General features: G+C 37.6%; 2 protein-coding genes across 3 annotated transcripts; both read right to left on the reverse strand.

The window, feature by feature from the left end:
• Positions 1–383: 383 nt before the first annotated feature.
• On the reverse strand, positions 384–3800 carry LOC141845792 (G-type lectin S-receptor-like serine/threonine-protein kinase At4g27290). 2 transcript variants are annotated; one of them, XM_074733800.1, is made up of 8 exons: positions 3716–3800; positions 2173–3339; positions 1920–2081; positions 1678–1796; positions 1384–1594; positions 1053–1293; positions 788–938; positions 384–699 (listed from the first exon to the last, which is right to left on the reverse strand). In XM_074733800.1, exons 1-8 carry the CDS (start codon positions 3798–3800, stop codon positions 424–426), a joined length of 2412 nt encoding a protein of 803 aa, XP_074589901.1. In that variant the 3' UTR covers positions 384–423. The 2 variants fall into 2 exon arrangements, with proteins under 2 accessions (XP_074589901.1, XP_074589902.1); XM_074733801.1 differs by lacking the exon at positions 788–938 and having other exon boundaries at positions 591–699.
• Positions 3801–10231: 6431 nt separating this feature from the next.
• LOC141846535 (uncharacterized) lies at positions 10232–26067 on the reverse strand. Its single transcript, XM_074734577.1, has 17 exons — positions 25980–26067; positions 23800–24972; positions 23542–23703; positions 22971–23089; positions 22673–22883; positions 22348–22588; positions 22056–22206; positions 21744–21975; positions 15340–15424; positions 13249–13406; positions 11977–13155; positions 11725–11886; positions 11484–11602; positions 11191–11401; positions 10860–11100; positions 10594–10744; positions 10232–10507 (listed from the first exon to the last, which is right to left on the reverse strand). The coding sequence occupies exons 1-17, from the start codon at positions 26065–26067 to the stop codon at positions 10232–10234; spliced, it is 4959 nt and encodes a 1652-aa protein (XP_074590678.1).
• Between the last annotated feature and the right edge of the window lie 493 nt (positions 26068–26560).

The following is a 26560-nucleotide window of genomic DNA, read 5'->3' on the forward strand; positions in this document are numbered from 1 at the left end:
GGCGTCAATCTCAACCAGCAGTGAAGGAGATTTAACTACAGAAGAAATGAGTCTCACTCTGACAGGTTGATGAGGTGAAATGAGTTCCTTTATTCTTATTGATCATACTTTTTTCATATCTAAGTTCATAAAAATCAACTTCTACAAAAATCATCATGATCCTAGAGAAAATCATGAATATTAATGATTGGCCAACATTTTCAATTATCTTTTTTGTAATTTTCAATATCAACTTATTTGATTTCTGCATTGATGAGGGTTAGCCCAAGGTGAAATGTTAATAGTTACTTTTTTTGTTTTCTCACTATGTGCAGATAACAACTATCGAAGTCATTTCAGTATTGCGCGCTTTATAGTAATCTTTACATAGTGATCTAGGACTCTGATGACCAATATTGATAAGATAAGAACTAAATACATATTTCAACGAGTTACAAGTGTGAAGCTCATTTCGTTGGTACTGAAATCTCCTTCGCTGCTAGTTGATGTTATAGCAGGTTGCGTAACCGAAGTAAAGAGTTGATCCTCACTTGTTAACATTGCCATTACTTCTATCATTGTTGGCCTGTCGTTACTATTATCTTGTACACATAGAAGACTCATGTGGATACAATGTAGAACTTCTTGTGTTGGATATGACTGATTTAACGCTTCATCAACAATCTCTAAAGGTCTTTCTTCCTTCCAAAGTTTATTTACCTGCAATGTCATAGGAAATATATTTTAAAATTTTAGACAGTACCATATAGAGATCAAAGACTATATGTATATTGAAATTAATACTTACATATCCTATAAGATTTAAGTTTGTATCAGTTTGACTGAATACTCTATTCTTCTTTCCACTTATGATTTCCAATACTATCACATCGAAGCTAAATACATCTGACTTGAATGAAAAAATTCCATCTAATAAATACTCAGGTGCCATGTAACCACTACAAAAAAAAGGACAACATGAGAAAAATTAAGATAATTTAATTTTTTTTACTTTTCCTCCCAATTTTCTCTTATATATTTAATCAAATCAAGTGAACTGATAAAAGACTAACAGTGTTCCGACCGGTCTCGTTGTTGCATCCTCAAGAGCATTATCTCCTTTAAATATCCTTGCAATGCCAAAATCTGAAATCTTTGGATTCATATCCTTGTCAAGGAGAATATTACTCAGCTTAAGATCACGATGAATGACTCTCAATCTAGAGTCTTGATGCAAATATAGAAGTCCTCGAGCGATCCCAATTATAATATGGAAACGTCTTTGCCAATTTAGCAATGAACTTTTAGCTTTATCTAGAGACAGGATTAGATAAATGTGTTGTGATTAGTTTTTAACCATCTATGAAGGTAACAAAACTAAGAAACATGAGAAAATATGCTGACCATAAATAAAAGCATCAAGGCTCTTATTTTCCATGTATTCGAGTATCATAAGTCGCTCATCTCCTTCAATGCAGTAGCCTAGAAGACGAACCAGGTTTCTGTGTTGTAACTTGGCTATCACGGAGAGTTCATTCTGGAACTCATTTGGGCCTTGTGAGGAGTATCTTGATAATTTTTTGACAGCAATCATCTGTTCATCATCCAATTGACCCTGACAAAATGTATCATTTCTTCAATTTCACAGGTTTGAAAGGCTAGATCTTTATTTTTTTCTGATACTGAAAGTCTTCTTACCTTGTAAACAACTCCAAATCCCCCTTCCCCAAGTTTGTTTCCTTCCGAGAAATCATTTGTTACAGCTTTTATAGTACGCAAATCATATGACGGAAGTACCTCCAATGTGTTGATCGAATCTGGCACAAGGATCACACTATGAATTACTAAAAATCTTCTACCATAATTTTTTTTTCTTAGAAATAACTTTGAAAAACTAGCAGTATTGTTAAATAAAATATAGTACAAGAATCATTCATTACCTTTCTGCACATTTGGAAACAGCAATTGAAATCTACTGGTTGGTGCTCTGTTTCTCCTCCTTCTAACGAGTACACCTACACTGCTCAGCAAAAGAATTCCCAGCGACACCGGAATGACTATCTCCCACACGAACTTCTTCCAATTTTTCGTTGTTGATGATTCTGCAGGAAAAGAAAAAAGAAGGAAAATAGATGATTAAATATAATGTTACTCTGATCATCCAATTTCATGCATGCATAACTCGACACCTACCTGCAAGCCGAATGTACAAATCGTCTCCTCCGTCGGGAAAACTTCTGAGATCCACCAGCTCACCGCGCCAAGTTATGCAGCCATAAGGCCCATTGATCACCGCATACGCGACGCAGGAGCAATCCTCCAAGCACAATTTCTTGCACGCATCCAGACTAATTTTGCCTTGTGAGGTTGCGTTCTCAGTGTCGGGCACTTTGACGCTCTGCTCCTTCGAAAACTGATTCGACGAGCAACGCAAGGGTTCCTTCCTCGCGCATCCGACGACGACGCTTTTGTTCTCAAACCCTTCCAAGCAACGGCAGGAGACTGAGATGTAGCCCTTGGTGCAAACACTGTTGCGGCCACAATGGTTGTAATAATCGCAGTCGTCGCTCGGAAACGAAAATAAAGAATTCCACTCTCTACCATCAAAAAGCCAACGACTGTAAGTTCCGTTGGCCTCCGCTACCGCCCTCGTTAGCTCTGGCGATTGAGTCTGGTATTCATTCATGTAGTAGGTTCCATTGTGGTCGGTCACGTATGTGAAGTTTACTTTCATCTCCAACATGCCGTTCCCCGTCGTTGGAAGGCCGGCGAACCATTGCCCGTTCCATGGCCCAGTGCGGCCGAGTTTGATGGATCCGTGCACGCTCTCCGCGAAAAAATCCGGAACATTATACTTCTCAACTTTGACGACGAACTTGCCCGGAGAAGGGTCCGTGGCATTCATCCATGACACGTACTCCCACGAAGTGTTGGTCCAGATGTCGAATCCCAGTTTCATGCCAGGTAGAAGAGTGTCACACGGATGATCGAAGCTCTGCCACAGAGTTCTGTTAGAGTTGCCGGAAGTCAGCTTGAGGTTTCCTGAGTCTAAAAGCTGCAAGCGTGCAGAATTGAGTTCTGCGGATGTTCCCGTCGACCAAACCTTTGTTCCTTCCTCAAATAAGATCAGATTTCCGTCGGAAGTCAGGTTCAACGATGCCATGGATGTGTCGACAGACTTGTTCCTATTGGCGACCCATACTACTTTGTTTTCTCTCGGTGGGTGATTGTAGTACCAAATTCCTATGTATGCAGTCGCAGAATCGTTAACTGGACTGAAGAAGCCAAATTGGAACAAGCTCCCCGCCGAGATCAATGTCTGGCCATCCATAAGCGAGCTATTCCCCATCATTATATCTCCTACACCAAAGTCGATAATGAATCAAATCCTTCTGTCATCTTAAACGTATGACTTATGCTATGAATGGATTTCAAATTGTACTACAATTTCTTCTATTAAACAGGACGATCTAGCAGGTTTCCAAATTGGTGGAGTACACTTATTCCACTAGGCAAAAAATATTGTGTTAACGAAGCTCGCCATGTGTTTTCTAATAAGCCTGAAATCTTTATTCATTAGCTTGGTTTTGAAATGAAGGATATTAAAATATTGCTCTATGGTAAACTTTCGATAGATCCTGAGGCTTTGACGATGCCAAATAAATAAATAAACTGATAAAAAAAATGGACAAAACCCTATGATTTTATAATTTAATTTAATTCTTCTTAGACATACCAGACGATGATTGATCAAGTAGTAAGGATGCCCCTGCTACTACTATTTCCAAGAACTGTAGAAGAAAGAGAAGCATCGGCGCCATGGAAGTCTAAGGATTTGCGTTGCCTGCACCTGCAATCTAGTGTTGTGTTCTTTGCGCAGAGTTGTTGCAAGCTCATTTAACAGCTTTTAGAAGATGATGATAGACCAGGAAGTCTCTAGTCAACTGATTTTGTCTCTGACTCTGTTTTGAATACTGCACAGGAGCACTACCACCGTGTGTGATTCTTCCCCTTTCTAGGATGATGATAGACCAGGATAATGATAGACCAGGATGCATGTACCTGCTAGTACTATTTCCAAGAACTGTAGAAGAAAGTGTTGGAAGTCTAAATCAAACTTATACTTGGAAGCCTAAATCAAATTGGATTGTTGGAATTCGAAACCAAATTGCTTAAGTCTTCCTAAGTCAAGTTTGTTTGAATTATGTAAAGGCTAATTAAGTTGTCTTGATTGTAACTACATGCATTTGATTAACTTAGGAAGAACCAAAATGTCTTTGGACTTCCTTTGTCATGGCTATATAAACCAAGTTGTAGCAAGGATACAATGTATTGAAAGAAAAAAATTTCTTCTTCAAAATTGTTATACTCCTCTTTTATTCCCAAATACTACATCTCCTCTCCCTTCAATTGGTATCAGAGCGTGGTGAGGTTCAAGAAAAATGACATATAGAAATATTGCGACTCCATTTCTGCATACATTCAATGGAGAATATTTTGATTATTGGAGCAGTAGATTTCAAGTTTGGTTGAAAACTTTTGATTTATGGAATATAGTCGACAAAGGATTTCTTGAGTTCGAAGATAAAGAAGCCTTGAGTGATGCCGAAAAGAAAGCTTTGGTGGACAACCGGAAGAAGAACATTCATGCTCTAAATCAAATCAATCTTGCAATAGACAAAGTGGTGTTCGAGAAAATTCACAAAGCAATAACATCGAAGCAAGCTTGGAAAATTCTACAAAAAAGCTTATAAAGGTGATGAACAAATGAAGAATATTCTACTTCAAATTTTGAGATCAGAATTTGAAAAATTAGAGATAAAAGAAAATGATAAAGTTGTTGAGTATTTTACAAAAGTTGGTTCTATAGTGAATTAAATGACTTCAAACGGTGAATCATTGGAAGATTTCAAAATTGTACAAAAGGTACTTCGTTCTCTTCCTGAAAAATATTTTAGCCTTGTTACTATTATTGAATAAACACTACTAGAAAACTAGGCTTTTGAGATAAAAATTTTAAGACAGTGACAAAATTTATCTCAAATACTATGTAATTAAGACATAATTATATGTGTCTTAAATTTTTACATTGAGACATTAAATTTAAGACAGTATTTAAAATATTATCTCAAATTCAACTAAATACGACACCTAATAAAGACAGTTAAAGATATAATTATATAAGATATTCAAATAAGACGGTAAAAAAGTATTTATTTCAAATTATCTTGATTGTGTCAAAAAAAAAAAACAAAATTACACACGTACATAAGTATTTAGACAAATATAAATTTATATTTATAAATTTAAAAAAATTTAAAATCGTTGTTACTTACAGAAGATGATGATAGACCATGAAGATGATGATAACATTTAACACCTTTAGAAGATGATGATAGACCATGAAGTCTCTAGTCAATTGATTTTGCCTCTGTTCAGGAGCACTGCCACTGTGTGTGATTCTTTCCCTTTCTTATCTTCTCCCTTAGCTTTACTATGCGGAAAAAATAGAAATAATGTTAGTTTTTTTATTAATTTTATCGAGTTAGAATTTAAAAGTATTTTTTTATCTTTTATTAATTAGATTATGGATCTATTTAAGTATATATTATAAGTTATTTTAGAATAATTTTTTATCAATAATATTTATGACTGATAATGTTTCTTCTTAAACGTCGAATTTGATTGTCTATGTTTTAGTATTCTACGAAATCAATAAGTTTTAGATGATTAATTCTGATATTCATATGTGAATCAATAGATTCTGCTACATCACTTTAGTTCCAAAATATTTTCATAACTAACTGTCTTGATGCTTTCATTACTGATAAGGTGCACCTTTATGTGCTCTTGATAGAAATTTCTTAAACTATGAATTATTCGTCATACATGAATTAGAAAAGATTCATACAATATCTACACAGAATCTAACATCAAGATCTATAGTAATTTAACGAAATCAAAAGTGATGAAAATGATAAATAAAATCTGAATCGATATTCATCACTATTGTCTTCGTGTCGTTGGTCAAGAAGATACAGCGCCGTGATTATTTCCGTAGAAATTAAGGCAAAGGAGCACTACTGCAAAGAAGTCTCGAGTCAACTGATTTGTCTCTGTTTGGAAGAATGCAAAGGAGCACTACTTGCACAATTTGTCGACACCAGAATAGAAAAATAATTATCTCTTTCAGTTAATTACTTACGTCCATTTATATATATTATATGAGCTGTAATAGTCAGAATCAACAAGTTAATCAATCATCAGATGGATTATACTAGAAGTGGACATGCAGCATGCAGAATATATATATAGTGCAATCTCTCCCAGCTCTAAGAAGATCAAAATCTTCATTTGGCTAATGATTAATGATGGGCTTAAGACTATAAATAAAGGCTTATTAGAAAGCGAATGGCAATACCTGACCCTAATGACTCATTAATGGTGAGTTAATTAGGCAACACAATAATTATGATGACATGGCGTCAGGCAAACAAGGTGGGCTAACCCATGGCGGGACGGGCCAATCCATGGACCCATGGACCCATCATATGACAGGGCGGGACAGGCCGACCCATCAACTTGGCGGGTTGAGAAATTTCCAACCCAACCTAACCTAACTCAAGGTGGACAGCAGGTTAGGCAGGCCAACCCACGGACCTGTTAAAAAATATTAAAAATATTTAAAATTTTAAAATTTGAATTATAATTTAAATTGATTAAGTTGAAATTTTAATTTTTAAGCTTGAATTGTAATTTAAATGGATCAAACATACTAATTCACTGAGTTTTCTACTTTAATTTTAAAATTTAAAATAAATAAATAAATTTTCTCAATCGGGCCAACCCAAGCCTGCCGCGGGCCAACCCACACAGGTCATGGGCCTAGGTAGGTCAACCCATCTGAACCCATCTTAAAATGGGTTAATAAAATTACAACCCAATCCACCTAAATTACTTGGCGGGTAGGCCTAATCCAAATTGACGGCTATAACGATATTGCTCCGCTACAGATGCTTACGGATAGCAGTAATTCGTTCCCCAAGATACAACGATGACGTCTTGAAATAGTAGCACTTCAAATTTCGAGACCAGCGAACTTTTTCGTAGGCTTTTTGGATTCCGAATGCACAAGATGAGATGTATGCTTCAATGGATGGATGAATCGATGAATTTTCTAGAATCTGGAGGGATATATATATATATATATACAAAGTGAAGAAGTAGAATACCCTTTGGTGAGTGGATGTGACTTTTGGGGCAAGATTTATCTAGGTTGTTCAGGGTTGTAACCCTGGTAGAATACCCTTTGGTAAGTGGCTGAGACTTTTGGGACAGGATTTATTTAGGCCATTCAGGGTTGTAACCCTTTAGATCGCCCTTTAATCTCATCCGTTAGATCTGGAGGGTTGTAACCCTTCGGATCCCCTTTTGTCATCAGTCGTCAGATCTGGATCCAATGATCCATTCAATCTGACGCTTCAGATCAAGTCTCATCACCAATAGTCAGATTGCGACTCTTCGCGATCCAACGCTCTAGATCGCGTCGCATGCGATCCATCACACCTCTTTGATCAACGGTTGTCATCTGTTCGCCCAGTCAGCAGTCAGTCATTTCTCCCTGCCCACATGTGGCACTACCACGTCACATGTGAACCTGACACGTCACCCGAGTGTCACGTAGGCACTGCCACATCATCTGGAGCATAAATTTAAGCTCCTCAATGCTCCTCGTGAAGTGCAAAGTGCGCCAACAAAATGTCCATTGCGCGCGTGTGTGCGTGGCGGGCTGCGGGCTCGCAGGTTTTTGTGTTAACTCTATTAACACAACAACATTAATAAGGAAGGAAAACTTATCAAATTTTACCGATGTGGCACTATTCCCCATGCACTTCCTTCTGTTAATTAATGTTATTCTGGGCTAACTCTTCAAGTATTTGTACGATGGCTCGCAGCTTTTTCATAGTTCATATGATGTTTTATCATTTTTCTTGTGAGAGATTTTATTGAAAATGTAATTTGCCGATAATATAGTTTCCCCCACATATTTCTGGGGTAAGCCTGAATTTATCAACAACGCATTCATCATTTCCTTTAGTGTCTGATTTTTACGTTCGACAACACCATTCGATTAAGGTGAGTAAGGCGCAATTGTCTGATAGATAATGTCATATTCTAAACAAAACTCATCAAACGGTGCACCATATTCTCCACATCTATTGTTATAAATTATTTTAATTCGTTTATCAAGTTGATTCTTAACTTCTGTTTTATAGGTTTTGAAAGTCTCTAAAGCTTCGTCTTTACTTCTTAAAAGAAAGACATAACAGAACCTTGTGTAATCATCGATAAAAGTAATAAAATACTTTTTACCTCCTCTAGTTTGCACGAATTTTAAGTCACATAAATCACTATTTATTAACTCTAGAGGAGTTGTTGACCTTTCCACCGTATGAAAAGGTAGCCTCGTCATTCTTGCTTTCACACACACTTCACATTTGTGTGTTTTATCAACATTGACGTTTGGTAATAAATTTAATTTGATGAGGCATTTCAGAGTATTATTATGCACATGCCCGAGTCGATCATGCCATAAATTAAAACACTCAATAACTCGTTGAAAGCTTTTATTTTATTACCATCAAATTTACGGAGTACAGTCATTACAACCATTTTGAACAGACTCTGTTCTAGGTACCCCTCTCCTACGAAGACATCATTATTCGTAAGTAAAAAGTTGTTTGACTAGAATACTAGTCTAAAGTCGGCCTTGACAAGTGCCGATCCAAAAATTAGGTTCTTCTTAATGTCGGGAACATAGAGCACATCAATGAGTGTTAACTCCTTCCCAGACGTCATTTTCAAAATAACTTTCCATATTCCGATAATCGGCAATGTTGTAGAATTGCCCATATAGAGCTTTCTTTTACTTATCGGAGTATACTTAGAGAACATCGCCTTATCTGAACAGATATGACGTGTTGCTCCAGTATCGATCCACCACTGTTTCGGATTGTCCTCCACCGTGTTGGATTCAAACACAACCGCAGTGAGATTCAGTTCCATGAAAGAAGTTGCGACGTGATTCGCAGCATCCTTCTGACCCTTGGTTGGTTTCTTTGGGCATCTACAATATTTGGACATGTGTGTTGGTGCTAGGAGCACTAGGTCTTGTTAGATTTGAGAGGTGTCCTAAGACAATCGCCTTACGGTTATACCATTTATTGGATAAATAGTAATTTACTATTTAAGTACACATTTTCTATGTGTTTGATTGGATTTTAAACTCAAATACTGAATGTCCGCAATACGATTCATAGCATGAGAGAATTTGTGATTGGATCACAACTAGTGAGCATCTCTACATGTGCAATTATGAATGTATTGAAATTATTCCTAGTCGAGGAATTGATGAACACGAACTTCATCGATTCTGTCGAGACTAACAGTTTTAAACTCCTTGGTTAGCCAAGCAGCTGATCTCGCTGGCTGGAGACATCGGATTTTGAGAGTTAAACGTGGATGTTGATTAAAGATAACCAGTTCATTGAAGTGACCTGCCTTGAGATTTTATATGGTTCGATTCATATATTAGAGTTCAAATTTTAGTTTTTATTTAACTACAGACATAAATTTTGAAAGGAAGGTAGATCTTTAAAAATTCTTGATGATTCTTTAGATTGCTCGTACCCAACAATAGAAATCCTACCTTGCGTCCAAATGGCTCTTTTAATTTGTGTGTGCAAGAGAACTGCCAAGATAGGCCAACCATGGTAGAGGTGATGATGATGTTGATGAGAGAGAATCAACTTCTAACCCCGCTAAAGCAACTTGTAATGGCGTCAATCTCAACCAGCAGTGAAGGAGATTTAACTACAGAAGAAATGAGTCTCACTCTGATAGGTTGATGAGGTGAAATGAGTTCCTTTATTCTTATTGATCATACTTTTTTCATATCTAAGTTCATAAAAATCAACTTCTACAAAAATCATCACGATCATAGAGAAAATCGTGAATATTAATGATTGGCCAACATTTTCAGTTATCTTTTTTGTAATTTTCAATATCAACTTATTTGATTTCTGCATTAGCCCAAGGTGAAATGTTAATAGTTACTTTTTTTGTTTTCTCACTATGTGCAGATAACAACTAACGAAGTCATTTCAGTATTGCACGCTTTATAGTAATCTTTACATAGTGATCTAGGACTCTGATGACCAAATATTGATAAGATAAGAACTAAATACATATTTCAACGAGTTACAAGTGTGAAGCTCATTTCGTTGGTACTGAAATCTCCTTCGCTGCTAGTTGATGTTATAGCAGGTTGCGTAACCGGAGTAAAGAGTTGATCCTCACTTGTTAACATTGCCATTACTTCTATCATTGTTGGCCTGTCGTTACTATTATCTTGTACACATAGAAGACTCATGTGGATACAATGTAGAACTTCTTGTGTTGGATATGACTGATTTAACGCTTCATCAACAATCTCTAAAGGTCTTTCTTCCTTCCAAAGTTTATTTACCTGCAATGTCATAGGAAATATATTTTAAAATTTTAGACAGTACCATATAGAGATCAAAGACTATGTATATTGAAATTAATACTTACATATCCTATAAGATTTAAGTTTGTATCAGTTTGACTGAATACTCTATTCTTCTTTCCACTTATGATTTCCAATACTATCACACCGAAGCTAAATACATCTGACTTGAATGAAAAAATTCCATCTAATAAATACTCAGGTGCCATGTAACCACTACAAAAAAAAAGGACAACATGAGAAAAATTAAGATAATTTAATTTTTTTTACTTTTCCTCCCAATTTTCCCTTATATATTTAATCAAATCAAGTGAACTGATAAAAGACTTACAGTGTTCCGACCGGTCTCGTTGTTGCATCCTCAAGAGCATTATCTCCTTTAAATATCCTTGCAATGCCAAAATCTGAAATCTTTGGATTCATATCCTTGTCAAGGAGAATATTACTCAGCTTAAGATCACGATGAATGACTCTCAATCTAGAGTCTTGATGCAAATATAGAAGTCCTCGAGCGATCCCAATTATAATATGGAAACGTCTTTGCCAATTTAGCAATGAACTTTTAGCTTTATCTAGAGACAGGATTAGATAAATGTGTTGTGATTAGTTTTTAACCATCTATGAAGGTAATAAAACTAAGAAACATGAGAAAATATGCTGACCATAAATAAAAGCATCAAGGCTCTTATTTTCCATGTATTCGAGTATCATAAGTCGCTCATCTCCTTCAATGCAGTAGCCTAGAAGACGAACCAGGTTTCTGTGTTGTAACTTGGCTATCACGGAGAGTTCATTCTGGAACTCATTTGGGCCTTGTGAGGAGTATCTTGATAATTTTTTGACAGCAATCATCTGTTCATCATCCAATTGACCCTGACAAAATGTATCATTTCTTCAATTTCACAGGTTTGAAAGGCTAGATCTTTATTTTTTCTGATACTGAAAGTCTTCTTACCTTGTAAACAACTCCAAATCCCCCTTCCCCAAGTTTGTTTCCTTCCGAGAAATCATTTGTTACAGCTTTTATAGTACGCAAATCATATGAAGGAAGTACCTCCAATGTGTTGATCGAATCTGGCACAAGGATCACACTATGAACTACGAAAAATCTTCTACCATAATTTTTTTTCTTAGAAATAACTTTGAAAAACTAGCAGTATTGTTAAATAAAATATAGTGCAAGAATCATTCATTACCTTTCTGCACATTTGGAAACAGCAATTGAAATCTACTGGTTGGTGCTCTGTTTCTCCTCCTTCTAACGAGTACACCTACACTGCTCAGCAAAAGAATTCCCAGCGACACCGGAATGACTATCTCCCACACGAGCTTCTTCCAATTTGTCGTTGTTGATGATTCTGCAGAAAAAGAAAAAGAAGGAAAATAGATGATTAAAGATAATGTTACTCTGATCATCCAATTTCATGCATGCATAACTCGACACCTACCTCTACCTGGAAGCCGAATGTACAAATCGTCTCCTCCGTCGGGAAAACTTCTGAGATCCACCAGCTCACCGCGCCAAGTTATGCAGCCATAAGGCCCATTGATCACCGCATACGCGACGCAGGAGCAATCCTCCAAGCACAATTTCTTGCACGCATCCAGACTAATTTTGCCTTGTGAGGTTGCGTTCTCAGTGTCGGGCACTTTGACGCTCTGCTCCTTCGAAAACTGATTCGACGAGCAACGCAAGGGTTCCTTCCTCGCGCATCCGACGACGACGCTTTTGTTCTCAAACCCTTCCAAGCAACGGCAGGAGACTGAGATGTAGCCCTTGGTGCAAACACTGTTGCGGCCACAATGGTTGTAGTAATCGCAGTCGTCGCTCGGAAACGAAAATAAAGAATTCCACTCTCTACCATCAAAAAGCCAACGACTGTAGGTTCCGTTGGCCTCCGCTACCGCCCTCGTTAGCTCTGGCGATTGAGTCTGGTATTCATTCATGTAGTAGGTTCCATTGTGGTCGGTCACGTATGTGAAGTTTACTTTCATCTCCAACATGCCGTTCCCCGTCGTTGGAAGGCCGGCGAACCATTGCCCGTTCCATGGCCCAGTGCGGCCGAGTTTGATGGATCCGCGCACGCTCTCCGCGAAAAAATCCGGAACATTATACTTCTCAACTTTGACGACGAACATGCCCGGAGAAGGGTCCGTGGCATTCATCCATGACACGTACTCCCACGAAGTGTTGGTCCGGAGGTCGAATCCCAGTTTCATGCCAGGTAGAAGAGTGTCACACGGATGATCGAAGCTCTGCCACAGAGTTCTGTTAGAGTTGCCGGAAGTCAGCTTGAGGTTTCCTGAGTCTAAAAGCTGCAAGCGTGCAGAATTGAGTTCTGCGGATGTTCCCGTCGACCAAACCTTTGTTCCTTCCTCAAACAAGATCAGATTTCCGTCGGAAGTCAGGTTCAACGATGCCATGGATGTGTCGACAGACTTGTTCCTATTGGCGACCCATACTACTATTTTGTTTTCTCTAATTGGTGGCTGATTGTAGTACCAAATTCCTATGTATGCAGTCGCAGAATCGTTAACTGGACTGAAGAAGCCAAATTGGAACAAGCTCCCCGCCGAGATCAATGTCTGGCCATCCATAAGCGAGCTATTCCCCATCATTATATCTCCTACACAAAAGTCGATAATGAATCAAATCCTTCTATCATCTTAAACGTATAACTTATGATTTTATAATTTAATTTGATTCTTCTTAAACATACCAGACGATGATTGATCAAGTAGCAAGGATGTCCCTGCTAGTACTATTTCCAAGAACTGTAGAAGAAAGAGCTGCATCCGCGCCATGGAAGTCTTTAAGGATTTGCGTTGCCTGCACCTGCAATCTAGTGTTGTGTTCTTTGCGCAGAGTTGTTGCAAGCTCAGTTATAACATTTAACAGCTTTTAGAAGATGATGATAGACCAGGAAGTCTCTAGTCAACTGATTTTGTTTCTGTCAGAGTCGGTCCTTGTTGTATAAGGGTCCTGAGCGAAATTATAATTTTTGGACCCTGACACAATAAAATATTTAATTTTTAAAACTTAATAAATTATAATTTTCAATCAATAAGAGTTTCAAAACAAAAAATAATAATTTCTTCTATTTAAAATGATAATGATACTCTAAATAATATTAGAACATACAAAAAAAGAATTAAAAAAAATCAGAGTTTTTTGAATTACCACTGCAAATTTCATTAAAATACTCTTTTTCTTCTTCGTAGTGAAGAAGCTTCAAACTAGATGAAGATTGTCATCGAACATTAAATTTTTTTTGATAACCACTTAAAATATTTCCTTATCTACTCCACCAAAAGGTATAAATTTCGTCATGTCAAAACATTAAAAAAAGTATTTTGATGCACAAGGAAAAATATACAACAAGAAAATTTAAAGACATGTAGGAAACACCAACTAATAGAAATTAATTAGTAGATTCACAGAATAAAAAAGTCTACATATATAATGAGTTTAAAATGGATAATTTACACTCTGTTTAACATGTGGTTCTTATAAACAAATATTCAAGGCAAAATAATAAACATGTTGGTCATGAAACTCATGAAATACCACGGTTGAAGATCAATAAAAATAAGCCAATAGAATAAACAAAGAAAAGTTAATTATATGTGGCCTTGTTAATTATATGTGACCTTGTTAAGAATTAATCATCTTTTCTTTCAACATTACAGGTGTATCCATCAAATAATGGCAACATCATAACAATAAAAAAAAAACTTAACCAAAGGACAAAGAGGAAGAGAAAAATACCAAAGAAGCTAGATGAGCGCCGAAAGAAGTGTGATGCTATAATTAGAAACACCAACTCCATTGTAGCTGGAACATGGGGTTTTAGCAATGAAGTGTGATGCAGTCACAGTAGCCATGAGGTTATCCTCGCTGCAATAAAATGGATGCATGTTCAAGAACTTAATAGAATGAAAAGCATATCAAGTTAGCTCAAATCATTGGAAAGCTTTGAAAATTCCAAAAACAAAAATGCCCCCGAAAGAAGTTCCTTGTACTGAAAATATTTTCACCTTCCACTCTAATCTAACATAACAAAGAGGAGATTTCTGTACATGCCAGATAATCTTTGTATCAACACTTGGGGTTCTTTGGGATACTAGCCCTATGTGAATAACTTTGCATATTTTATTTTAGAACCATAGAAACCATTTCTTTTTCCTCTAACTCACTTAGATTCTAAAAAGATGAAAACAGGGCACCAGCCATGAAACTGACCCTGTAATCTGTTTAAATGTGGTAAGTTGAAACGACTACATTAAAAAACAACAATACAGAAGATACGACGTTTTAACAAAACGATCGCAAATTCGCAACCATGTTAACTGAGATCAAACGCTAGAAGCCACAGGGATTCCCGGACCTCGAGAAGACTTCCACTGATCAGAAGAAAATAAGATGGTCTAGTTTTAGATCAGAGAGAAGGAAGGAAACACACTACTGTTTGAGAGGAAGCACCATTAATCGCAAGGTTTTCCTTCAAAAACCTAAGGTAGCAAGAATCCGAGTTCTTCCTCGAGAAATCTTACACCGATAAAAACAGAGCGGAAGCAAAACTTCTAAAATAAAAGCAAACAATGAATTGCTAGTTTCAGATCGGAGAGGCAGGAGAAAGCACCATTAATCACAAGGATTTAGTTCAAGAACCTGAACTAAATAAGTTTCCAGACGGAGCAGAAAATAAGTTTCCAGACGGAAATTATCTACGAAAGAAATGCTCTAACTTTCAGATCGGAGAGGAGAAAGAAATCAGTGACTAAATTCACAAGAAATCAACTGCACTCACCGGCGATCTCCTCGGAGATAGAGCGAGGATGAGATGGCAAGTTCGTTCGCGATGGAAATGAGAGTGAGGAAGATAACGAGGGCAGCTGCAATATGTTAACCCAAAAATTAGGTTTGGGCCCTACCACTTTTAACGGGCGCTGGGCAGTCGCCTAGGATGATGATAGACCACGATGCATGTACCTACTACTACTGTTTCCAAGAAATGTAGAAGAAAGTGCAGCATCCCTGCCATGGAAGTCTAAGGATTTCCTTACTGTTGTGTTCTTTGCGCAGGGTTGTTGCAAGCTAAGTTATGACATTTAACACCTTTAGAAGATGATGATAGACAAGGAAGTCTCTAGTCAATTGATTTCGCCTCTGTTCAGGAGCACTATACCACTGTGTGTGATTCTTTCCCTTTGTTATCTTCTCCCTTTACTATGCGGAAAAAATAGAAATAATGTTTTTTTTTATTAATTTTATCGATTTAGAATTTAAAAGTATTTTCATCTTTTATTAATTAAGTTATGGATCTATTTTAGTATTTTGTGAAATCAATAGGTTTTAGATGGTTAATTTTGATATTCATATGAGAATCAATAGATTCCACTACATCACTTTAGTTCCAAAATATTTTCATAACTAACTAACTGTCTTGATGCTTTCATTACTGATAAGGTGCATCTTTACGTGCTCTTGATAGAAATTTCTTAAACTATGAATTATTCGTCATACTGGAATTAGTAAAGAGATTCATACAATTCTACACAGAATCTAACATCAAGATCTATAGAAATTTAACGAAATCAAAAGGGATGAAAATGATAAATAAAATCTGAATCGATATTTATCACTATTGTCTTCGACCGTGTCGTTGGTCAAGAAGATACAGCGCCGCTAGTTTTACTCGTAAAGTCTGGTATTCGTTTCGTTTATTCGTAAATTATTGTGATTGAATGTTGGAGAACAACGTCTTTAGGTCTTGCTTCACTGACAAAGAAGCCTAATTGATAATTAAACTATTCGTCGTCTCTTCCTTCAGTAGTCATTCGATGACAATAGAGCACAAAAATGGCTGACGCCATCTTCTTCTTCGTCGCCTCCTTTATAATTATACTCCTCCCCTAAACCATTACTACGTCGATTCCCAGCTGTTGCAGTTCCAAGCGAGGAAGGTGTATTCGGTATTCCTAAAGTTGTTTCCTTCGACCGAGTCCTTCCCTTTCTATAATCTCTCCGGCGTCGCTGCTCCTCCGCCGCCGGAGCTGGCGCCTCCGTCTCCGCAACCGGAGATTCGTCACGATTTCTTTAACAATATAAGTACGCTGCATATAATTAATCCAACCACGAATACGACTTTCTTGATCAATCATGGAGAGTTTTATACAACTCCTGTCGTTGTCTGCTTCAATCAATCAATGTAAAATCTTTAGACTAGAATAAGGACATGTGAATCATGCAGCAGAATAGATTATTTGGAGAGGACGCCATAGTTGACGGGTCAAACATAGGACTTTCGTAGCAAGGCCCAACTTCGATTTAGAGCATCTGCAAGGTTACCATGTTATAATATTAAAAAAAAAATGCATATGAGGTAATGAAAGAGTTCAAAACATTGAATGCGATGCGTTCATGTGTTTAGGGTTTAAGGTTTGTCATATTATTCCTTTCTCTTTTGAGGTGTTATTAATGCTCATTAATGGCGTTGCGGCTGCTCTAAAAGATATTGAAAGGATTTATTTAAAGCAAGACTTTGTCCATAAGCCTAGCTAATTAAGTAATGAGAGATCCTTATCGTTTCATTACATGATTATTCAACAAGACTCCTGTCCCTATTTTGTTATAAGTCAAGCAAGACTTGTATTTTACCAATGAAGGTCGGTTTCATTAGAATTTCTTAATGCTAAGTCAAGCCCAGAGCATTTACTATATGTTAATTTCATTTTGAAACATCAAGCTTCATTTATCATTTTTTTTAACTTTAGGAAACACCACAAAAATACTACGGAATAGCGACGGAATTAGCGACGGATAAATTAAATCCGTCGCCAATTAAAAAGTAGCGACGGAATATTAATTCTGTTGCTAAATAGCGACGCAATAGCGACGGAATTAAATTTTCATCGCTAAAGGCGTGATTTTGGATAAATTAACTCTGTCGCAAATTAAAATGTAGCGACGGAATTAATATTCCGAAATAGCGACAGAAATATATTTCCGTCGCTAAAGTCGCGATCTAGGTTTCCTCGTCCTCTCTTTTCTCCACGCGCGCGTGTATTCTTCTCCGACGACAAATCTTCCGGTGATCTCTTCTCTCGGCGGCCTCTCTGGTCCCGGCAATAGTGCCGGCCTTGTCTCCTCCCCGCGGTGAGGCTATTTCTGTCGATTTTCTCCGGCGAGCTACTTTCTCCTCTCTCGGCTTCCCGACGAGCTGCTTTCTCCTATCGCCGGCCTTCTCTCCTACCGGCGACGAGTTCCTCTGGACTTCCTCTCGGCGAGCTGCTCTCGGCTAGCTTTCTCTCCGGCCTGTTCTCCTACCGGCGGCATACTTCAACAGTAAACCCTAAATCCATTCCTCTTTGCTACGTTGTTCTTATCCTGTTGACACAAAAAAAATGATAATCCCAGTAGCCACATCTCTGGGGGTGGTCGGCCCAGTCCCACAGAAGTTTCCCACCGACCACCAGGGTAAATCGGGAAGCGCATACGGCGGCCAATCCAGATGCCCAACATCCTTTGATTGCGTTCCCCATTTGGAGGAAAATTTCTGCAAATACGCCGTAGCTAGGGATCAAACCGTGGGTCCCTGAGTTACAATCCGGATGTCCTATCGTTGCACCATTACCCCGGGGACTTATCCTATTGACACAAGCTAGTATATCTAATGTCAGTTAGTATGCTCAATGCTTACCATCAAAAGCTATATTTTTGATTAAGTCTGCATTTACTGACCTCAAGAAGAAGCATAAGAACTTCTTGTCTTTCATCAAGAAGAAGCATAAGGCCTACGTAACCAATTTGTTTCTCAGGAAATCCAGCAGAAGCTATCAGCTTCCATTTAAACAAAATGTGTTGGATAACCAAGCATGTGAATGAACATAAGTTTTGCAATGTTTCTGTGCCTGTTTGTTCAACCATCCCATGTTTGTTCAACATGCAACAAAGATATCATATGGGGCTTGTTAAGTGGATTGAAAACAGTTCGTATGGTAATAGAAACATCACATGATGAAGCATCAAGATGATTAAAAAAATACTTCGTAGGTACTGGTTCAACCAAAGACCAAGCCTTGTATTACTAGATACATGAACCCATTTTGAAAAGAGACTTTTAAGTTTGCTTCAGCTGATTTAACTCAGCAGACATAAGATTGCTTGGGTTTTTTTTATAGAAAGGGATTGAAGTATGGAACCTTGTCAATTTTCTCATACATTGATAAAATTTAGTGTGCAACAATGCAATTGCTCCAGCATTGTTTTGTTTAACTAATGCAATTGTTGCATGCTATTAATTTGCTTATTAACTAACAATAGAGGCATAATATTTCACCAAACTTAATATGTTTGATCTCCTCTTCTAGTCTCTAGATAATCTAAACTAGTTATAATTTGTGAGCATTAAGTCATGAGGTGGTTCTTACAAAATTAATTTAACGATTATTTTAACAAATATTGCCAGTTGTATTATCCTCAATTTAACAAATATTTGCAGAAGGTTACAATGTATATGAATAAAACTTGTATGTACAATAGATTAGACGATAGATTTATCCGAGCCGAATTTTATGCTAGAGTTGAAGAGTTTGTGAACTTTGCTAAGAGTTATCCAGAATGCATGAATGGTACAGAGTTACGTTATTCGTGCAATCATTGCAAATGCCGAAATAAAACTTTCCGTGATGAGGATACCGTGAAAGTGCATATCTGTAAAAATTATTTTATTCCAAACTATTACAATTTGTACTATCACGGGAAGCCTTATGTCTCAGAACGAATTGGAACTTCGGCTGTTCATCTGACAGAGCAATCATAGATGAATCAACATCTAATGATCAAATGATGCAATCAATGGTTTAACGCTATTAATGCAGTTGATCCATCTAATGTAGATGAACTACCAACACCTGCAGTCCAGCAACTATATGACATGTTAAAGGCTAGTGAAAGAGAAGTGTGGGAAGATATTCCATCTGGTCATTCCCAACTATCAGCTATTACAAGATTATTGAACATCAAAACTGAACATCATTTCTCAGAACGATGTTACGATAACATTTGTCAATTGATGTCAGAGTTGCTCCCTGCTGATCACCAAATGACTGATAATTTTTACAGTACAAAGAAATTGATGAGGGGTTTAGGTTTGTCCGTAGAGAAGATTGATTATTGTGTAAATAATTGCATGATATATTGGAATGAAGACAGTGAACTGATTGAATGCAAAATTTGTGGTCACCCTCGCTACAAGCATCGTAATCGCATTCCAGTGAAGAAAAAGAAAAATATTACAGGAAAGAAAAATATTTACACACTGCATGCAATGGGTCCCACATCCATACAGTGAGACCCACAGCCATACAGTTGAGTGTGTCATGTTGGTTTCATGCTGCATTTTTTCATGTTGTATATCATTTCTCTTTTATTAATTAGGTTTGATAGTGGACCAAATTACCAAACAACACTTTTTTTTTGTCTTGGATCTTATCGCGTGATAATTAATCAAATAAATCATATAAATATATTTAGTCAAGATGGCATCAGTACGTCATTCGAATTTTCTTCATGCCCAAATTAGCGACATAGAGAAAGGATGAAGCTGTTGACCATGACCAATGGCGGAGTCAGCCCGAGCTATTTACGTAGGCTGATCCCAAGCCGTGAGCTATAAACGACGATGTTGACGTTGTCATCCGAGCTAATCTTTCTCTTTTCTCTTTGCTCCAGTAGTAAATTAGAATTTACCTCCTTTCTAATACCGTTGAACCCCCGGACTACAGTCCTGGTAGACATGAATATAGCTCCGCTGTTGACTATGACTCCGTAGTTTACCATCCGGCTTAATGCTGTTGAAAGGGTGAAAATTGTTGATGGAACTTGTAGAATTCTATGAAACAGAGATCTAGCAGTAGTCTGCATATGATTTATGCTCATGGCTCTTACCTCCTTTCTTGAGTTCCCAAATATGTTCATCACTAACTGTCTTGAAGCTTTCATTGTTGGTAAGGTGCATATATCTTTATGGGCTCCCAACTGTGTGTGAGAGATGGATCGAATAACCACTTGAATTTGTGTTCACTAGTAATTATATTAAATAACTCACTTAAGTTTTGTCTCATGTTGCCATCGATCGATATTAGTCCAATTCTAGATCAACAGAGCGTGCTTATGTGGCTCCATCCTAATTTGGTCAAATCATCATGCTGAGTTATTATTATCCGAGTCACGCTTGGTCGAGACCAATTGCTGAGCTAGTCTGAGTTGTAGAAATCTATGGAACGAGTCTAGTAGAAATCTATGGAACGAGTCTAGCAAACATGAGTCGTGATCTCCACTTTACCATGATCTCCACAGGTATCTTAACCCTCACACAATTATAAATATTCATGTATATACTTCATGAGAGGGGCTCGCTCACAATTTCTCTCTTTACTTTCTCTCTCTTTTTCTACTATTTATATATCATGGTGACTTGAGCATCAAAGATGCCTCACTAAGACAACCCCACGAATCCTCTGATGCATGTTAAATATGCAAATCCAATTATATCATGGAAGAAAGCTTCGTCAGCCATCTATGAAGCGACATATTAATTTATGCTTCATCTCGTATTCAATTCACAGAGTAAGAATGACAAGTGCTGTTGCTAGTAATTCCAGGAACACAAAGAGAAAGAGCTCCTTCATCTCGGCTATGTTTTCCTTTCCTTGCTCCTGCAATCTTATCTGCTGCTCGATCTGTTGCATAGATTTCTGCAATTTCTGTCTTGAGACTCATTTATGATCACCTTTGTTTGGTTTTAAAGTCTGTCACTGTTTGAAAGAATGGTGCTCGTGTGTAGTTGTTATTAAGGACCATGAATAGCATGCGAGTAGACTTAGTCAAGTGCCCCTAATCAACAGCCATTTTCAATAATTGCAAGTGAATGAACTATGCCCTCATAAGCCATAATGATCAACTGAAACTTTTGGACATTGGGGTTTGTTTCCAAATGTAGAGTATGGAAGTAATGCTTTATGGTAAACTTTACATAGTGATCTACGGACTCTTATGATGCCAATTATTGATCAAATAAGACTTAAATACACATTTCATCGACCTACAAGTGTGGGCTCATTTCGTTGGTAGTGAAACCTACTTCGCTGCTACTTAAATACACATTTCATCGGCCTACAAGTGTGGAGCTCATTTCGTTGGTAGTGAAACCTCCTTCGCTGCTAGTTGCTGTTATTGTAGATTGCTTAAGCGAGGTGAGAGGTTGATCTTTGCTTGTCAACATCAGCACCACTTCTGCCATTGTTGGTCGATCTTCACTATTATCTTGTACACATAAAAGACTCATTTCAATACAACGTAGAACTTCTTCTGTTGGATATGATTTATTTAGTGCATCATCAAGAATCTCTAAAGATCTTCCTTCATTCCAAAGTTTATATGCCTGTAATATTATAAAAAATATATTTTAAATTGTAGATAATATCTTGTAGAGATAATTTTTTAAAAAGATTTAACACTTACCTGTCCTAAAAGATTTAATTTTGTATCAGTTTGGTTGAATATTCTGTTCTTCTTTCCACTTATGATTTCTAGTATTATCACACCGAAACTAAATACATCTGACTTGAATGAAAAGAATCCATATGATAAGTACTCTGGTGCCATGTAACCACTACAATTACAAGCTTAAATGTTAGTATCATATCGCTAGATTGAAAAAAAGGAGATAATGTTTATTTTGTTGTTACTTTTTCATCGAATCTTCTTCATTATATATTTAATCAAATCAAGTAAACTCAATATAAAAACTTACATTGTTCCAATCGGTCTCGTTGTTGCATCCTCAAGAGCATTATCTCCTTCAAATATCCTTGCAATACCAAAATCTGAAATCTTTGGATTCATATCCTTGTCAAGAAGAATATTGCTTGGCTTAAGATCACGATGAATGACTCTCAATCTAGAGTCTTGATGCAAGTATAGAAGTCCTCGAGCGATCCCAATTATAATATCGAAGCGTTTTTGCCAATTTAGTAATGAACTTTTAGTTTTATCTAGAGATCCAGTTTTGCAGGGTTAGAAAAAATGTGTTGTGATTAGCTAGGATTCAACCATTTATGAAAGTAAACTATACTCACCATAAATGAATGCATCAAGGCTCTTATTTTCCATGTATTCAAGTATGATAAGTCGCTCATCTCCTTCAATGCAGCAACCTAGAAGACGAACAAGATTTCTATGTTGTAACTTGGCTACCAACGAGAGTTCATTCTGAAACTCATCTGGGCCTTGAGAGGAGTATCTTGATAATTTTTTGACAGCAATCTTCTGTCCATCTTCCAATTGACCCTGGTAAAATGTACCATTTTCTTCAATTTTACAGGTATGAAATTAAAGGCTATATCTTTATTTTTCTAATACTGAGAGTCTTCTTACCTTGTAAACAACTCCAAATCCCCCTTCCCCAAGTTTGTTTCCTTCAGAGAAATCATTTGTTGCAGCTTTTATAGAACGCAAATCATATGAAGGAAGTACCTCCAATGCGTCGATCGAACCTGGCACAAGGATCACACTATGAATTAATTATTAAAAATCTTCTACCATGTCATGGTGGCACGGTAGGACATCCAGGTTGTCACTCAGGCACCCACAGTTCGATCCCCAGCTACGACGTATTTGTAGGAATTTTCCTCCAAATGGGGATCGCAATCAAAGGATGTTGGGCATCTGGGTTGGCCGCTGCGTGCGCTTCCCGATTTATCCTGGTGGCCGGTGGGAAACTTTCGTGGGACCGGACCGGTCATTCTCAGGGATTGAGTCAATGACTGGGATTTATCAATTTTTTTTCTTAGAGATTATTAAATAATGAGTCAAACTGGGATTTATCAATTTTTTTTCTTAGAGATTATTAAATAAATTTGACTTAATCCTTTTTAAATCTGAAATAACTTTGAAAAACTAGCAGTACTGTTAAATAAAATATAGTGCAAGAAGAATCATTCATTACCTTTCTGCACATTTGGAAACAGCAATTGAAATCTATTGGTTGGTGCTCTGTTTCTCCTCCTTCTAACGAGTACACCTACACTGCTCAGCAAAAGAATTCCCAGCGACACCGGAATGACTATCTCCCACACGAGCTTCTTCCAATTTGTCGTCGTTGATGATTCTGTAGAAAAAGAAAAAGAAGGAAAATAGATGATTAAATAAAATGTTACTCTGATCATCCAATTTCATGCATGCATAAGTCGACACCTACCTCTACCTGGAAGCCGAATGTACAAATCGTCTCCTCCGTCGGTAAAATTTCTGATATCCAACAGCTCACCGCGCCAAGTTATGCAGCCATAAGGCCCATTGATCACCGCATACGCGACGCAGAAGCAATCGTCCAAGCACAATTTCTTGCACTTATCCAGACTAATGTTGCTTCGTGAGGTTGCGTTCTCGGTGTCGGGCACCTTCACGTTCGGCTCCTTCGAAAACTGGTTCGACGAGCAATCCAAGGGCTCCTTCCTCGCGCATCCGTCGCCGACGACGACGCTTTTGTTCTTAAACCCTTCCAAGCAACGACAGGAGGTTGTGTAGTAGCCGTTGGTGCAAACGCTGTTGGCGCCACAATGGTTGTAGTAATCGCAGTCGTCTCTCGGAAACGACAAGAAAACTCTCCACTCTCCGTTAACAAAACTCCAACTCGTGTAGTTTACGTTTGCGTCCAATACCAACCGGTTTAGCTGTGGCGATGGAGTCTGATACTCATTGATGTAGTAGGTCTCATTCTGGTTGTGCACGTATGTGAAGTTTACGTTCCTCACCAAAACGTTGTTCCCCATATTTGGAAGGCCGGAGAACCATTGCCCGCTCCATGGCCCAGTGCGGTGGCGTTTGCGGGATCCATTCACACTCAACGTGAAAAAATCCGGAACCTTATACGGCACCATTTTGTTGACGTACCTGCCCGGAGAAGGGTCCGTGGCACTCATCCATGGCACAAGCTCCCATGAAGTGTTGGTCCGGAAGTCGAATCCTACCTTCATGCCAGGGAGAAGAGTGTCACACCCATGGTCGAAGCTCTGCCATAGAATTTTTCTAGAGTTGCCAGCAGTCAGCTGGAGGTTTCCTGAGTCTAAAAGCTGCAAGCGTGCAGAATTGAGTTCTGCGGATGTTCCCGTCGACCAAACCTTTGTTCCTTCCTCAAATAAGATCAGATTTCCGTCGGAAGTCAGGTTCAACGATGCCATGGATGCGTTGACAGATTTGTTCCTATTGGCGACCCATACTACTTTGTTTTCTCTTGGTGGGTGATTGTAGTACCAAATTCCTATGTATGCAGTCGCAGAATCGTTAACTGGACTGAAGAAGCCGAGTTCGAACACGCTCCCCGTCGAGATCAATGTCAAGCCATCCATAAGTGAGCTATTCCCCATCATCGTATCTCCTGCACAAGAGGCGATAAATAAATGAATCAAATCCGTTGGCCATCATAAACGTGTGATTTATGCTATAAATGGATATCCAATTGCCCTACAATTTCTCCGATTAAACAGGGCAATGAGATCTATTAGGTTTCCAAATAGGTGAAGTACACTTATTTCACTAGGCAAAAATTAATATAGTATTAACGATGCCTAATAACACTACGCCTCAGTAGAGATGTAAACGAGCCTAACTGCTCGTGAGCTATTCGAGTCTTGATTCGAAAAAAAATTCATTTGAGTTCGATCGATTAAGTTAACGCACCCAGTTCGAGTTTGATTTCGAATTCGAAAATATTATCGAATCGAACTCTAGGTTAACAGTATTTAATTCGTGAGCTCTCAAATATATTCGTTTAAAGACTTACGAACCTGTTCATTAAAAGGCTCGTGAACATATATATATATATATATATATATATATATATATATATATATATATATATATATATATATATATTAGCGAGTTAAATTTGAACTAAGTTTGTTTAACTTTTAAATGAGTTATTTTCAAATCAAGCTCGAACTAATCTCATTTAACTTTCAAACGAGCCATTTTTGAACTGAGCTCAAGCCTTTCGTGAACTATTTAATTTCATTACGAATCAAGCTCGAACTTAAGAATTAAAACTCGAATTGAACTTAAGCCGAATTCGAACTTAAGAAAAACAAATCAAGCTTGAACTTGAGCATTTTATTGTTCGATTCGGTTCAATTCGATTACATCCCTACGCCTCAGTTGCCATGTGTCTTCGAATAAGCCTGAAATCTTTATTGATTAGGTTGGTTTTGAAATGAAGGATATTAAAGTATATATTACTTTAAGGTAAACTTTTCACAGATCCTGAGGCTTTGACGATGCCAAATAAATAAATAAATAAACAGATCATAAACAAACGGACAAAAATCCTACCGTTTTATAATTTAATTTAATTTAATTATAGATTAAAAAAAAAAATCTTAAACATACCAGACGAGGATCGGCCAAGTAGAAAGAATGTCTCTGCTAGTAGTACTATTGCCAGGAACTGTAGAAGAAAGAGCTGCATCCGCGCCATGGAAAAAGTTTAAGGATTTGCGTTGCACCTGCAATTTACTACTGTGTTCTTTGCGCAGAGTTCGTTGGTTATATATAACATTTAACAGCACCTTTAGAATTAAGATGATGATAGAGCAGGAAGTCTCCAGTCAACTGATCTGTCTCTGTTTGGAATACGGTTATGTAATTAATTTGGAGGCTGCAGATTGTCAAACTACTTCCACAATTTGTCAACAGTACTTATAGAAAAATAATAGAACGAAACGGCGGAATCAACGTATATCTCTTTCAGTTAATTACATCCATTTGTATTACATGAGCTGTGATAGTAAGGTCCTCGGGGCATAGGTGAGTTGGTTACGACGCAGCAGACTTACAAAAGAGGACAAGGGTTCGAACTCTGGCGAAGCCAGACAATACCCTCCTGCGTCGTAACCAACTGCACTTTCTCGATTTACCTCCTCACAGATGGTCGTGGGGCCGACCTACGTCGTAACCAACTGTACTTTCTC

The sequence above is a fragment of the Curcuma longa genome, chromosome 15 (genome assembly GCF_044706935.1).
Source record: "Curcuma longa cultivar G26 ecotype Majalengka, Jawa Barat chromosome 15, ITB_CL_G26_1.1, whole genome shotgun sequence".
NCBI classification, from domain to species: Eukaryota; Viridiplantae; Streptophyta; class Magnoliopsida; order Zingiberales; family Zingiberaceae; genus Curcuma; species Curcuma longa.